Genomic DNA, 13,149 nt, shown 5'->3' on the forward strand with positions numbered 1-13,149 from the left:
GATGCCAGGGAGGAGAGCTAGATTTAAGTCAATGTTCACACAATGGGTGGAGACAGGGAGATTGTGGCTGCTCTCATAGTAAGGGCCCAAGCGTTGAATGCACTTGAACTCTCGGTTTCTTAACATCATCATAAGTTTTTGCATATTCTTGCATTTAAATCGAGCACTTTTTTTAAGATTGCTGGTTTGTATGGCATTGAAGTCGTACAGCCGAATGGATATCCACTATTATTGTAGGAGAGTGCGAGCTACCATCTTGAAGAAGGTCAAGGGCTTGTGCCCCATACAGAACTAACATTTAGGACTCGAAAATATTTAAGGAAAATCTGGCTTGCCCTTGTAATGACATGCATTATATTCTTATCCTCAGGAGTTTGTGTTTTGTAGGCGATGCAAACAAGATCAAGCACTATTCACAAAGAGAAGCACGCAGACCTCGGAGTCACAGAGTGGTCTTTTTTTGCAGTACTGTCATGGCTCGGCTTGGGCTAGAAATACTCGGATCGAGGGAGTAGTAGTAGGGTAATAGTGTAGCCTTGGACAGCCAAACGCGAAGGTCTGAGTTTCAATACTTCACAAGGGACCGAGATTTTTCTCTTTTTTCACTCTCATTCCAAATGCTGTACAACTTTCTCTATTCTGTTCGACAACTGAGCTGAAAAGTTAGATCGGCTTTTATGTCTATTTTCAATGAACTTAATCACCTCTAATAAGCAAACGGGTTCACTGAGGTAAATTACCTGCAAGCAGAAGGATAATGCCACGTGAAAGTATGATTTCGTTTTAACATTAGTTTACGCTGCTAATTGATTCAAACAAACGCGACAAATACTATAGTGGTGTTTTTTTAGTGCTGATGTGTGTGAAGCCACAATATCCTCAAAAAAATCGATTATGGTAAAAATTCAAACTTCCGCATCAAGAATTCTGGATTATTCGCTCAACTGTGATTGGTAACAATATAATTGTATAAACCGCGTCAGATTGTGCTATTCAAGCCAGAGGCTATTCCTGCATGCATCCGGCAAAAATAATATATTGAACGAGAAATATCGACCGCAAAGTTTTTTTTATATTTTTTATTTGTGGACGACAGTGTTGTTACATGTATGTACTTCTCTGTTTTTTTTTTGTTTGTTTGTTTTTTACTTTTTAAAGAGCGGCATAAAATTTAAACGTAGCTTTTTTGAAACAGCGGAGATCATAGTTTCATCCTAGGCCTTAAGCTGGTTTCATCAAGACGCGTAGAAAGCTATGCTAGTTAGTATTCCAAACCCTAGAAGTCTCTATTCCAAAGATTATGATCTCTATTAGAACTATCATTTGTTAGATGCTAATTGAAATAAACTCCATATATGCGAAAACAATATATTAATACTTCCTTAGACAAATGCATTCAATATATTTATTATCAAAAGTTTTAGTCACCTTTAAAGTCATCATTGGCACAGATGCCATGCAATGATGATTCTGAAAGCAACCAACAAATGTGACTTTCAATCGAGCGCACAACATGAAAGGAGATAAACTTTTTCAAAAGGCAATTTCGAAAGCCAAAGAATGCTTTTTGAAAGACTAGGTAAGAAAATCCTGTAATAACGTTGACTTCAAAATTAATTCAACCCTTTTGCTACCTTAAACTTTGTCCAAAGAAATCGCGATACATTTTTGACCTCAATCAATACGATGTCAACTGCATGGAAGGTGACCACTACAAGGCTAAGAACGCAGTAAACAAAAAAAATAATGCCTCTATGTTCTCCTACATGATGAAAATTGCGTCCAAAACACAAGGAATCCATTGCTCTTTGTCAGAAACCTTCAAACAAAGAACTGTAGTGAAGTCCATAAGCCATCTAAATGGGAAATCGAGGGAGGAAATCTTCGAAGAGGATAGCCTTACTGTAGCCAGATGAAATGCTAATGCGTATACGTACAGAACAGGCGCTTTAAAAACGCGAAGAAACGCAATTTGTGATGAGATAGATAAGTGTATCGTGCAAACTGGTGGGAAGCTAAGATCTATGAGGGGAGATCTCATTGTTGACGTTAATCTATCGAACTGGAATCTCATCTAGAGAGAGAAGTACTTGCAAACGCATGGCCCTCTCTCCGACACAAATGTGATATTGCAATAATACAAGTTTAAAAACCCTAGTTCTAAAAGTAATAATGACCAAGATCGTTATTTCTCTTTTGTGAATAAATTTTTTGTAGATAACACTTTTTCAAGACCATCATAAATTTAAAGGAGCAAACCGACCCTCTTACGATGACGGGCTGCGTTTGAAATAATTTGGTCAAAGTGTACAAAAGTTATGAAAATCCGAAAGAAAAGTAATATAAAAGGAAAAGGAGAATAAAATGGTGAGGCTAAATCTGAAGCATGCCTGTTTCACCATTGTTGTTTCGAGCTCTCTGTACTGTACTGTCTTTAAGAGAAGTAGAGCGAGCCCTTGTGAACGTGTCGATAATTTCATTACAACTTAAGGTTGGAACACGTTCAGATTTCCAGTAGCTGTTAATTAATTGCTTCCCTTTTTATTTTTTTTTTCCTTTTTTTCTTTCCATTCCTTTTTTTTTTCGTTTTCTCGATTTTTTTCCGTTAAAACTAAGCAGGCATCTCATTCAACCGTAGTAACAGAGTTCTGTTAGGAGACTGAGGCGACTCGGCTTTATGCCAATTGATGCAAACTCAAGTTGTTTTGTTTCGTTTGTTCTGCTTTCACTCTTTTTCCTCAATGGACTTTTCAAACATAATAACAGAAACAGCCAGCATAGAATTGATTTCTTTGAAGTATATCGGTTCTTCTTGGGCAGGCGTCATGAATGGCCTAGCTTCTTGGCTGCTTTGGAAAGTCATGTGGTTCATGAATATCACGTGAGCAGCAGGATGCAAAGAAAGTAAAGGTAGTCTTGTTACATGTGATCACGATGAGTGATCCACTTTTTCAAATCATCAACTTGACCTCCTGAATTGACCCCATCTTGGGAAAGGGTTCTGTACGAGCCTAAAGGGAGTTCGTACGGTAAACAAAGGAAATATTGTCTAGATTATGGCTCATACACGCACATTGTTTTGCAAACTGTGTCTGCAAGCGTCTCCTCAGGCCAGGAGAATGGGGAGGAGGGGAGTTCCCATTCCCACTCGTGTACATCGCCTGAACGCAAACTTTAAAGCCTTTTCATTAAGCGCCAAGATGGCGGAATGGCAGACTAAAGTTCCGGTACCAAAACAATTACTCGAACCACTAGATTTGCCGAGCGTTCATCTCTTTGGGCCTGGCCCGGCTAATCCATCATTACGGACTTACAATGCGCATGCAATGCCGCTATTGGGACATCTACATCCCGAGTTCTGCAAGGTCATGGACGAAACAAAGGCCGGTTTGAAATACGTGTTTCAGACCAATAACGCTTACACGTTGGCCATCACTGGATCGGGACATGCTGCGATGGAAGCTGCGATCATAAACCTTGTAGAACGAGGAGAACGCATTCTAGTGTGTGTCAATGGCTTGTGGGGTAACAGAGCGCGCGACATAGCAGAAAGACAAGGTTTGTTTTCTGGCGATGAGCACGAATTATGTTGTAACACGTGTCGAAAGTAACGAAACGTTGTATAAACCATTACTTCGATTACTGTCTATTTTGTCATTTCTTAGTCTTCCATGATCTCAGTGATTCCATAAATTTATTGGGCCGAAACTTTGCTGATGTGTGGCGTATTGTTTTCATAACAACATTAGGTGATGATAACTTAACAGAGAACCTTTTACAACCCCTACACGTTATCGACACGTGACTTCTCCTTACCATGTCGACACATCTCCGACAAACAGTGCATAGGACTAGACAAACTCGGCAGCTTGAGGGTGTAATATTGATCTGTTGAACACAAGGCATTGTTTATTAGCCCTGAGGGAGATCTGCAGCACCCTGGAAAAAAAACAGTGGCTGATTGTTAACTGAAATGCTCATTTGAAATGGTGATCTTTTTATATCAGCTTTCTATTGCATCTTGATTGTAGCACTGAAGAAGCATTGTTTTGAATCTAGGTGAAATTATCTTGGCTTTCACTGTACATGTAGGTCAGAAAGATCCAAACAGTGAAGACAAATGAAGAACAACTAATAGCATGTTATCATTTACTTGTTTTCCTTAAGGTTGTGATGTACAGGCCATTGAAAAGCCGCCTGGAGAATACCATACGTATGCTGAAATTGAACAGGTGAGTTACTCTGCCCACCAACTCTTAAGAGCTGATTGATATTTAACCTCTCCTTACAACATCCATACCTTTTTCAACAAACAGGTATTGGGAATAGAAAAACTTGTCACATAGTTAGAAGTGATTTCATATCACTTTTTCTTACAACTAACTTTAAAGAAATGTATAGAAGATGAAAGAATGATATTAAAAATTAGATCCTGAGACTCACAGAATTGATGTTTTGGCTTTTTTCCTTTTTTTTTTTTTTGCTTTTGATAGTGTTTGATTCAGTAATAGTAAATCCTAGATAGCAATTTTAAATACATTTAGATGATGAAAAATCTATTTCTTGTCATCAATTTTTTCCAGGGCCTCAAAGACCATAAGCCTTCAGTGTTGTTTCTTGTTCACAGTGAGTCTTCTTCAGGAATATGTCAGCCATTAGATGGCATTGGAGCTTTATGTCACAGGTAAACAAAGGAATAATTATTATAATTGTATTCATATATTGAAACCCAAATGTACTGCTTTAGTTGCAGAATGGGAATCATCAATGGTTGGTTGTTCTAGACTCAAAGCAATTGTGATTCCAGCTATTGCTGGGTTTTTTGGGTCACAGATTCAGGCTCCAGCCCTTCCTGGGCTTTTTGGCTTACATTCTTGGTTAAGAAAATTAAAATTTATCTCCTAGTGCCAATCATGATCAACAAGTGAATGGTACTGGCATTTTTTCAGGGAAGCTTGACAATATTTTATGAATTGGGGGGGGGGAAAGAAGGAAGGGGAGGAAGGTAGGGAGAGGGGGGTGGGGGTAGAGAAGCAATACCCCCAATTTTTCTTAGCTGTTTCAAGTATCAAGACAAGGATGAGCTGTGGCAGCTCCACAACTCAGTCTTGCATGCAGACCCAAGTGAAGTTTACCAGTTAAAGAATCTACAACTGTCACAGCAAAGTTGTGAGTTTTACAATGATAGTGAAATTATATGGGATCATTATCATCAACCTAATCATTATCACAAGCACATACAACGTTTGACATTGTATGAAATCAGAGCAGGAAACTGTAGACTTCATTTGTGTTTGTGAGGCTTATTCCCTAAAGCCAGCCACATGGTGATGTCTTTTGAAATTGGGACATTATATTGTAGATTAGATACAACTGAGCTTGGCCTGAACCTTCTTATCATAGCATTGACTCATGTATCTTGATTATAGACATAACTGCTTGATAATTGTGGACACCGTAGCATCTCTTGGTGGTACACCTTTCTTCACTGATGACTGGGATCTGGACTGTGTCTATACAGGCTCTCAAAAGTGTTTAGGGGCACCTCCAGGAATATCACCAATAACCTTCAGTCCTAGAGCCATGTAAGTTGTCATTTTAAGCTTTAGAAGTGCTAGTTTTTTCTTAAACTTGGGTGACAAACAGTTCTTTTTAAACTGAGAATAATTATTTTTCTTGCCTAGTTGATTTGATCTTTCCTTCAAAAGGCAACCCATGAGATTGTCATTTGATAAAGCTGCTAAAGAAAGATATAAATGTTTTTTAATAACTAGCTCAAGTATAGTCTTCTCTCTTTAGTTTTTAATTCAATTCCTTTTCCTTGCTGAAAGGATTGGTTTCTAATCTTACTGGTCCTTAAAGCACATTAAGATTTTACACGCTGGCATTTAAGACCATTTATAAAAAATAAAAGTATCCCTCTCTGGTTTGTTGCTGTTTTCATTGAATGTTTTGTATTTGTTTATTTTGTTTTGTTTTTGCATTTTATGTCTTATTGTAGTCATTGGCAAATTATTAGAAACTATAAAAGATTTTATACTTGTCAAGGGAGATTTTGCACACCTGAAAATCTTCCTTAAAAAAATTTGTCCCATTCATCAATTTGCCATTTGTCTTCCTGCTAAATGGTGCATAATGCCTTTCTATAATCAAAATTTGTTCAACTTGCCTGTTTATCTTTACGCTTTCTATGGTTTGCTGTTTGTTTATTTCAGGGCAAAGGTGAACAGCAGAGAACTCAAAGTGCCATCATTTTACTTGGATATAAAAGAATTGGGGAATTACTGGGGATGTGATGAAGGGCCAAGAAGGTAGACCTTAATTCTTGGGATCAGCTTAAAATTGTTTTCAGTTCACATTCAAACTCATATTAGTTAACTATTGTCTGATGCATGTAGTCATGGCATAAAGTACTTGCTCAAATGAGATTTTTGGTGTTAAGAGCTCCACACCATATTATCAGAGCAAATCCGGAGAAGGGTTCTGGTGGTTTGGGACTTCCCTTCCATTTTCTTCCTTGAGGATTTTTTTTCTTTAAATAGATTTTGTCATACAAGTAATGTAGTTTAAAATGCTTTTTGAGTTATTAAAACAATTTTAAGTTTAAAGAAAGATGTTTTTTGTTGTGTCACAAGCATGGGACAAAGAAAAAATTCTGAGTCCCTATGAGGAATTGAACCTCAGACCTTCAGATTCCGCACTCTGATGCTCTACCACTGAGTCACAGGGACTCTTTGGTGAGCAAGGTCTATTATGAAGTTCGTATGACACGCGTTCTACATACTGCTAGGATCAGCAATGTTGATAGTGTAATGTTTTTGGGACTCAGAATTTTTTTTTTGTCTCATACTCGTTACAAGACAAAAAACATCTTTCTTTATTTCTTTACCAAGCTCAAAATTTACCATCTCTCTTATTTCTATCTACAGTTTTAAGTTTATTTGCAGATGCCCTTTCCTGGGTTGAGATTTTTTAAATGAGCTCAATTGATATTTGTCTCACTCATTTATGCCCCTTCATTTCCTGAAACAACGAAAAATGAAAAGAGTAATTACAAAATTTCAAAGTACAGATTATTTGCTGTATTAGTGCAATTTTGAAGAAAAAGGCACAAATCATTTTATCATGGGAATCATTTTAAACTGCAATAAGTGCACCAAAGATAAACAGTTAACTTATTTTTTTGTCCATTTATGTAAAAAGTCCTGATGATTTATTATTGCTGGCATAAAGTACTGTTTCTTTGTAGTTAAATTAATAACTTTCTTGTTTTCAATTAAATTGATAGATACCACCACACAGGAGCAGTCAGTCTAGTTTATGCCTTGAGAGAAAGTCTGGCACAGTTAGCAGAAGAGGTAATTAGTTTCAAGGAATTATCATGGCTATGTCTTTCTTTGTGAACATTTAATTTGTCATTAAAAAAAATTTTTGTGTTGCTCCAATATTGAATGCAGACAGTTTAAAGAAGATCTCTTCACCCATCTCCCTCCTACTCCAAAATATATGATAGAAAAAATCTGAATGTGTAACTGCTGATTCAAACATGATATGTGCTCCTCCTCTGAATTGGTGAAATGAAAAATAAGACCAATCAACCGAAGAAACATTTCAATTGAACAATGCTAAGAACGAAAGCCAGATACTTACCCAGACTGGACACAAGGAATATGTCAGGTTTCTTCTGTTATGTACGTGTATGAGGAGAACAACGAAATTTCTCCCTGTGCAAGAATTTGGAAGATAAATTTGTTCTTGCAAAAATTAGATAGCCAGCAATCAATGTTTATTTATTTATTTCTCTAGGGACTTGAGAATTCCTGGAAGCGGCATCACAACACAATCGAACATCTGTGGGCTGGACTTGAGGAGATGGGGTTAAGGATGTTTGTGAAAGACAAGGTAAAGTTTTTTAAAAAAGGGGTAAGTTACTAAAGAAACTGTGGTGTTGCGTCAAGTGGGAGAGTATAACAGGGTAATTTGGTATTATCAACTGAGTTGATAACGTAAATTGGCCACCGCTAAGAGTTTCAAAGCTGACATTTCGAGTGTTAGCCCTTCGTCAGAGCGTTAGCCCTTCGCTATGACGAAGGGCTCACGATCGAAATGTCTGCTTTGAAACTCTTAACGGTGGCCAATTTACGTTATCAGCCCAGTTAATTCAACCAATTAATAAAGTTTCTTTAGTTTTGATTGAGGCAGGAAACGTGTGCTGTCCAGAAACGGAGATGGCTTTTTCTCTTTCTCTCTCTCTCTTAGGCAGCTCGGCTACATTATAATATGACACAGGGCTCTTTGAGAAAGTATGATCACGGAAATTTCAAGAAATTTATTTTCCAGACATATGAAAAGTACTGTTTGGGAAAATGAAAAGACGTCTGTAGTTTACTCCGTTCTGTAGCAAGCGCTTGATTAATGTGAGAAATTTTTCAAGTGTTAGCTGGGCTAGTTGAATTTCGTGATAGGGTAAATTAAGAGATGATTTTAAATAGTGATCAGATATTCTTAGGGTTCACTACAAAAAAAAAAAAGAAAAAAAAAACTTACATAGAAAGTTGCAAAATGTTTTCTTTTGCAGGCTATGCGTCTGCCAACTGTTACAAGTATTCGAATTCCTGAAGGATTCCCAGACTGGAAAGCTGTCCCGACTTATCTGATGAAAAAGTGAGTAAGATCAATTTTATTGTTACATTTATAAAAGAACTTATCAACTGGCTGTCAAAAGTGATGTAAGACCGCAGTCACTCTGGTTTTAGAAAACTTGTGTAACACTCTCCACCAATCAGATGTAAAATTTAAAGCAATCGCGGCATAGATACTTTCGTTTTCCCGCGCTTATGACAGAGCCCTTTTCACTGTTAGTTGTTGGTGCCTTTGTACGATATTTATTGTGAGAGACCGAAAAAAAATCAAATCTTTTTTACTTTATGAGATGCGCTTAGTCGAAAAGCACTCGTAGATATTTTATCATAAGGGTGTTTTGCCGCCGGTCACTGAAGCCACCACCTTTCGCTGCAGAAACTGCTATATAACTCGGCTTGTATGGCCCACCTTTCCTTCGCAGCAGAAATGCGATAATTATACACCCCTATGGACGTTTTTGTTGATTCTTGCTGTTCTCTCTCTCTTTCTCTTTTTTTTTTTTTCCTTTATTTATTTTTTATTTCTCTCTCTCTTTCTTCAGACACAAGATTGAACTCGTCGGTGGCCTGGGCCCAACACTCGGAAAGGTTAGTGGAATATCGGCTTTATACTAGTAGCGTTTTAGAGAATCTAACCAAGAAATAAGCGAAATCGTTCTGCGTTTCGTTATCATCTATATATCATTTCAGCGTCAAAAAACAACATATTTTGCGTTACCTTTTTAACTACGTGTTCTTGTGCCATCTACAAATTATCTAAAGAAGTTAAATTTTAAACTAACTCTATTTTTCTTTTGCTCGTTTGTTTGTTTGTTTGTTTTATTTCATTTTTTAATTTTTCATTTTACCAAGGTATGGCGAGTAGGATTCATGGGACATAATTCATCCCTTGAAAATGTGGACAAGTTCTTGCGACTTTTCAAAGAGGCGCTGGAAGCTGTGAAAAATCGCCCAAAATCTCAGATTTAAAAAAGATATTTGCGAAGCAAAGAATTTTAGCCGGTGTGGTTATAAATGCCGGGAAAAATAGTCAAGGCAGAATTGAAATGTTTGAAATGGGAATTTTATAGCTATTTATCAACTGTCACATGAAAAGTGTCTCTAGGTTAGAAAAGTGTAAAAGCATTTATTAAACTCTGTACTTGAGCTCATTTGGTCTCTCGTTAATACATTACTGCGTCTAGTCAGAGCCTTAGCGAAATGCCATCTTTGCAGAATGGAAGCTAATATGTAAGACCCTATCTAGACTAGGCTGAACATGCTTAAAAACGCAAGTTAAGTCTTCTTTATACTTTAGAAAGAAAAACGTACTGTTCGGATCCAGTGTAAAGGTCTGGGGGGTCTAGACCCATTCCGATCAGACCTGTTGGTGATTTACCATTTGCCTATCACCAAAATTCTTGCAACGATAAGATCACGTATATGACTTCACGATCACTTTACTGTAACCTCAAATGAAGAGGAGGCGGAGGAAGGTGGGACGGGGGAACGTGGGTTGGTTGAGAGATATTTGCCGAAAAAAAATTGTTCTGTTTCCTCGTTCAAGTAAATAGCAGTTGATAGCAGATTTGTTTCTCTGTCTAACTGTCGTGATTATTTTGCTCTTATTTTATGAGGCTCAATCGAAATGATTTCAAATTATTAAGTTTACTATGTTTTCTAAATGTTTCCCCATTCGTCCCGGTTCCCTGTATCATTTATCTGTCAATCAAGGGCATTTTTTCACTATTTTTGTTGAGACTTTTCTGAAACGCGCTCAAAGGCTTTGAATCGCGACTAATTTTGATTAGACTTTCGAATTGGACGTATCAATACAAACTCAGACGGGAGGACTTTTGTTTTTCAATATTACCATTTAGATTAAACAAATGAATTGCTTCGGCTCAAGGCCTCAAAACAGTAACAATCAAGTGTATTTCAATTTGAGAATACCTTGGCCGGCTTCACAGTCTTGTTTATTACGTTCTTCAAAAATTCATTTTTAACCTTGAAGGCCATAATGTTACTTGTAACCGAATCTTTTCCTGGGAACTGAAATTTAAGGCTCTGTTTTTGCAAAAGATGCCTGATCGTTCTGTTTTTATGATCAATTACCCTCAACCAGCTTTGTTTTTGTTTTTGAGGTGCGTGGGAAGCCGAAATTGGCAAGATAAGCGGGGGCATATATTTCAAAACTGTCTCGTTTATTGCACTACTCCTTCAGACTTCTGACACCGTTATCAGATTAGAAACGTCAAGAATAGATAACACAGTGAAATATTGTCGCCTTGTCACTTCCCATCTGCAAGGGGCCAATAACATCTGAAGGGTAAGAAACCCCATTGGAGATTCTTATTAAAAGTTCTAAAAATGTATATGAATCTAAATTGATGAAATGAGAGCAGCTTATCGCGACTTATTCAAAACCTTAAAGTGAATATACAATGCGGTTCTGGGGAATTTTTACGAAGCACACAGGATTCCCCTTTGTCCATGCTAAAGAGAGAAAAAATGATTAAAAGACACTCAGTGAAAAAAATTAAACAAAAAAATGCAGACTGTAACCATAACTTTTCTGCATGACTTTACGCAGTCACGTTACATAACACATTATCACATAGAAAATCGATCCTTGAGGGTTTGTTCAATCACTAGTGTCTTACGCATCTTGTGCAAACTAATTCCACCCTGGACGATCTCCTTTTCTATCTCCTCACAAATACTTCCTCTTCTTGATAGAACATCACTAAAAGAATTTCGATAACCTTCGGGCACGCTATCCAAACTCCTTCCATAGTCAAGCTCTGTTCTATCGTTCTTCTCTTGGGATTCGGAACTTTGGCTGCAAGGCGAATCGCTTTGCCGGCTTCCTTGCAGCACCTTCGCGTCATCCATTGATCTCTCAGACTTTAGAACTCTGTTTTTCCTCGTCGGTGTGTCGTGGTTCATGCTTATCCATCTTTGTTTAGAAAGCTTCAGACTGCCTTTAAATAATCGTCTTTTTTGGTTCGCGGAATTGCTCTGATTGCTCGATCTTTCATGGTTAACCTTTGTATGTGGAAACGCCGTCCCTTTCTCAATATCTTCGCTCTCGCCTGAACAAGTTCCAAACATTGATGTTTCACAATTTTGTTCCTCTCGACGAGAGTCCTCGTCTGGGTCCATATTCTAAAAACTACGCCTCTGTGTATTGCTACAAATGATTTTTCTTGATTTCGCGACAGCGTAGCTTTACGCGGTTACCCATACATTACCGAGTTAAAATTGGCTTCACAGTATTCCTTATCTAACCGACAAACCACAGAGATATCAGCGTTAATTGTTAGTGAAACAATTATGGTATAGACAATCCTTTCAACTTTTTTCAGTCCTTACCGCCCCTCGACATAATGGCGCTTTTCGCCATACTTTGCCTCTTGTTTTGTTTTGTCTTATTTTGTTTATTTACTTTAATTAATTCTTAATTCGTGGTCGGTTTTTAATTTTGCATAGCGTAAAGCACAGAGACTTCATCAAAATTCCATTTTGAAATATTTGATAGCATCTCATCCAATAATTCAAATAAAAATTGATTGCTTAAAAGCATGTTCGTGACTACAAGTCTGGATACATGTCAATTTTGGTCTTCTTTTTACACTATTTGGCAAGAGCAATTAGTGCTGAAAACTGCAGTATCTCACTTTTCACGCATGTTATCGCTTTTAAATTCACCAGAATTCGCCAGAATATATGAAACCTCTTCTTGAGTCATCCAGTCGTTTACTTCTGAATACGCAGTACTAGTTATCATAGAGTGGAAATGATTAATTTACAATCTCCAGCTGCTGTGCCATGTCGTTTCTTTCTCTTATATAACTGACTAAAAAAGCCAGTGCAAAAAAAAGCTACAATCACAGTTAAATTCGTGATTAACAAAACGTGGCGATCAACACGAATCATCGATGAATAAAAGTATTAATTCAAATTTAATGGTTCTGTGAAAGTCAAAACACTCATATTAATTAGGATTGACGAAAAAACAAAATAGCGGTAATAATAATGATAATACCACCAAAATAATAATAATGACAATAATAATAATAATAATGATGATGATGAACGTGGAGAAAGAATATAATGAAGGTCTCTCCATGAATCGAGAGATAGGAAATATAGCTCTAAGATAGACAGCTAATTAGACCCATCGTGACATGTTATAATTGCAAAACCGCCACTACGTGACATTCTTATGATCATCAGTTTTATTCACAAGTCTTCCTCATATTTGCATCGTTTGTGATACCTGGGATAAAAACTGTGAGGCAAAACACACTACCTAGGTGGTATACAATTCAAGGGTAATGATAAAAGGGAAAAAAAGGAAAAAAAATGTTAGAAAAAGGAAGCCTATGTAAATCAGTTGTTTCAACAAGCACAAGGTACCTAGAACAGCCTGGGGTGGGCCTGGAGGAGCGTCGATCGAGGAGCCTCGAGGGGCAAGGACTTGAAAAACGCAAGAGAAAGGGTACTTTAGGAGAAACTCCACACA

The 13,149-nt window shown here is 37.3% G+C and overlaps 2 protein-coding genes and 1 non-coding gene across 3 annotated transcripts; 1 reads left to right on the forward strand and 2 right to left on the reverse strand.

Annotated features, from left to right (window-relative positions):
- Nucleotides 1–2,985: 2,985 nt before the first annotated feature.
- Nucleotides 2,986–9,813, forward strand: LOC131793596 (alanine--glyoxylate aminotransferase). Its single transcript, XM_059111024.2, has 10 exons — nt 2,986–3,558; nt 4,168–4,232; nt 4,584–4,684; nt 5,430–5,585; nt 6,216–6,311; nt 7,289–7,358; nt 7,807–7,902; nt 8,579–8,664; nt 9,185–9,230; nt 9,495–9,813. Exons 1-10 carry the CDS (start codon nt 3,057–3,059, stop codon nt 9,609–9,611), a joined length of 1,335 nt encoding a protein of 444 aa, XP_058967007.1. The 5' UTR covers nt 2,986–3,056; the 3' UTR covers nt 9,612–9,813.
- Nucleotides 6,659–6,731, reverse strand: Trnar-gcg (transfer RNA arginine (anticodon GCG)). The gene has a single exon. It is a non-coding gene; the product is annotated as a tRNA-Arg (tRNA).
- A 659-nt stretch (nt 9,814–10,472) lies between the features above and the next one.
- LOC131793730 (uncharacterized) lies at nt 10,473–12,018 on the reverse strand. The gene has a single exon (XM_059111202.2). The coding sequence runs from the start codon at nt 11,784–11,786 to the stop codon at nt 11,235–11,237; it is 552 nt and encodes a 183-aa protein (XP_058967185.2). The 5' UTR covers nt 11,787–12,018; the 3' UTR covers nt 10,473–11,234.
- Between the last annotated feature and the right edge of the window lie 1,131 nt (nt 12,019–13,149).

The sequence above is a fragment of the Pocillopora verrucosa genome, chromosome 9 (genome assembly GCF_036669915.1).
Source record: "Pocillopora verrucosa isolate sample1 chromosome 9, ASM3666991v2, whole genome shotgun sequence".
NCBI lineage: Eukaryota > Metazoa > Cnidaria > Anthozoa > Scleractinia > Pocilloporidae > Pocillopora > Pocillopora verrucosa.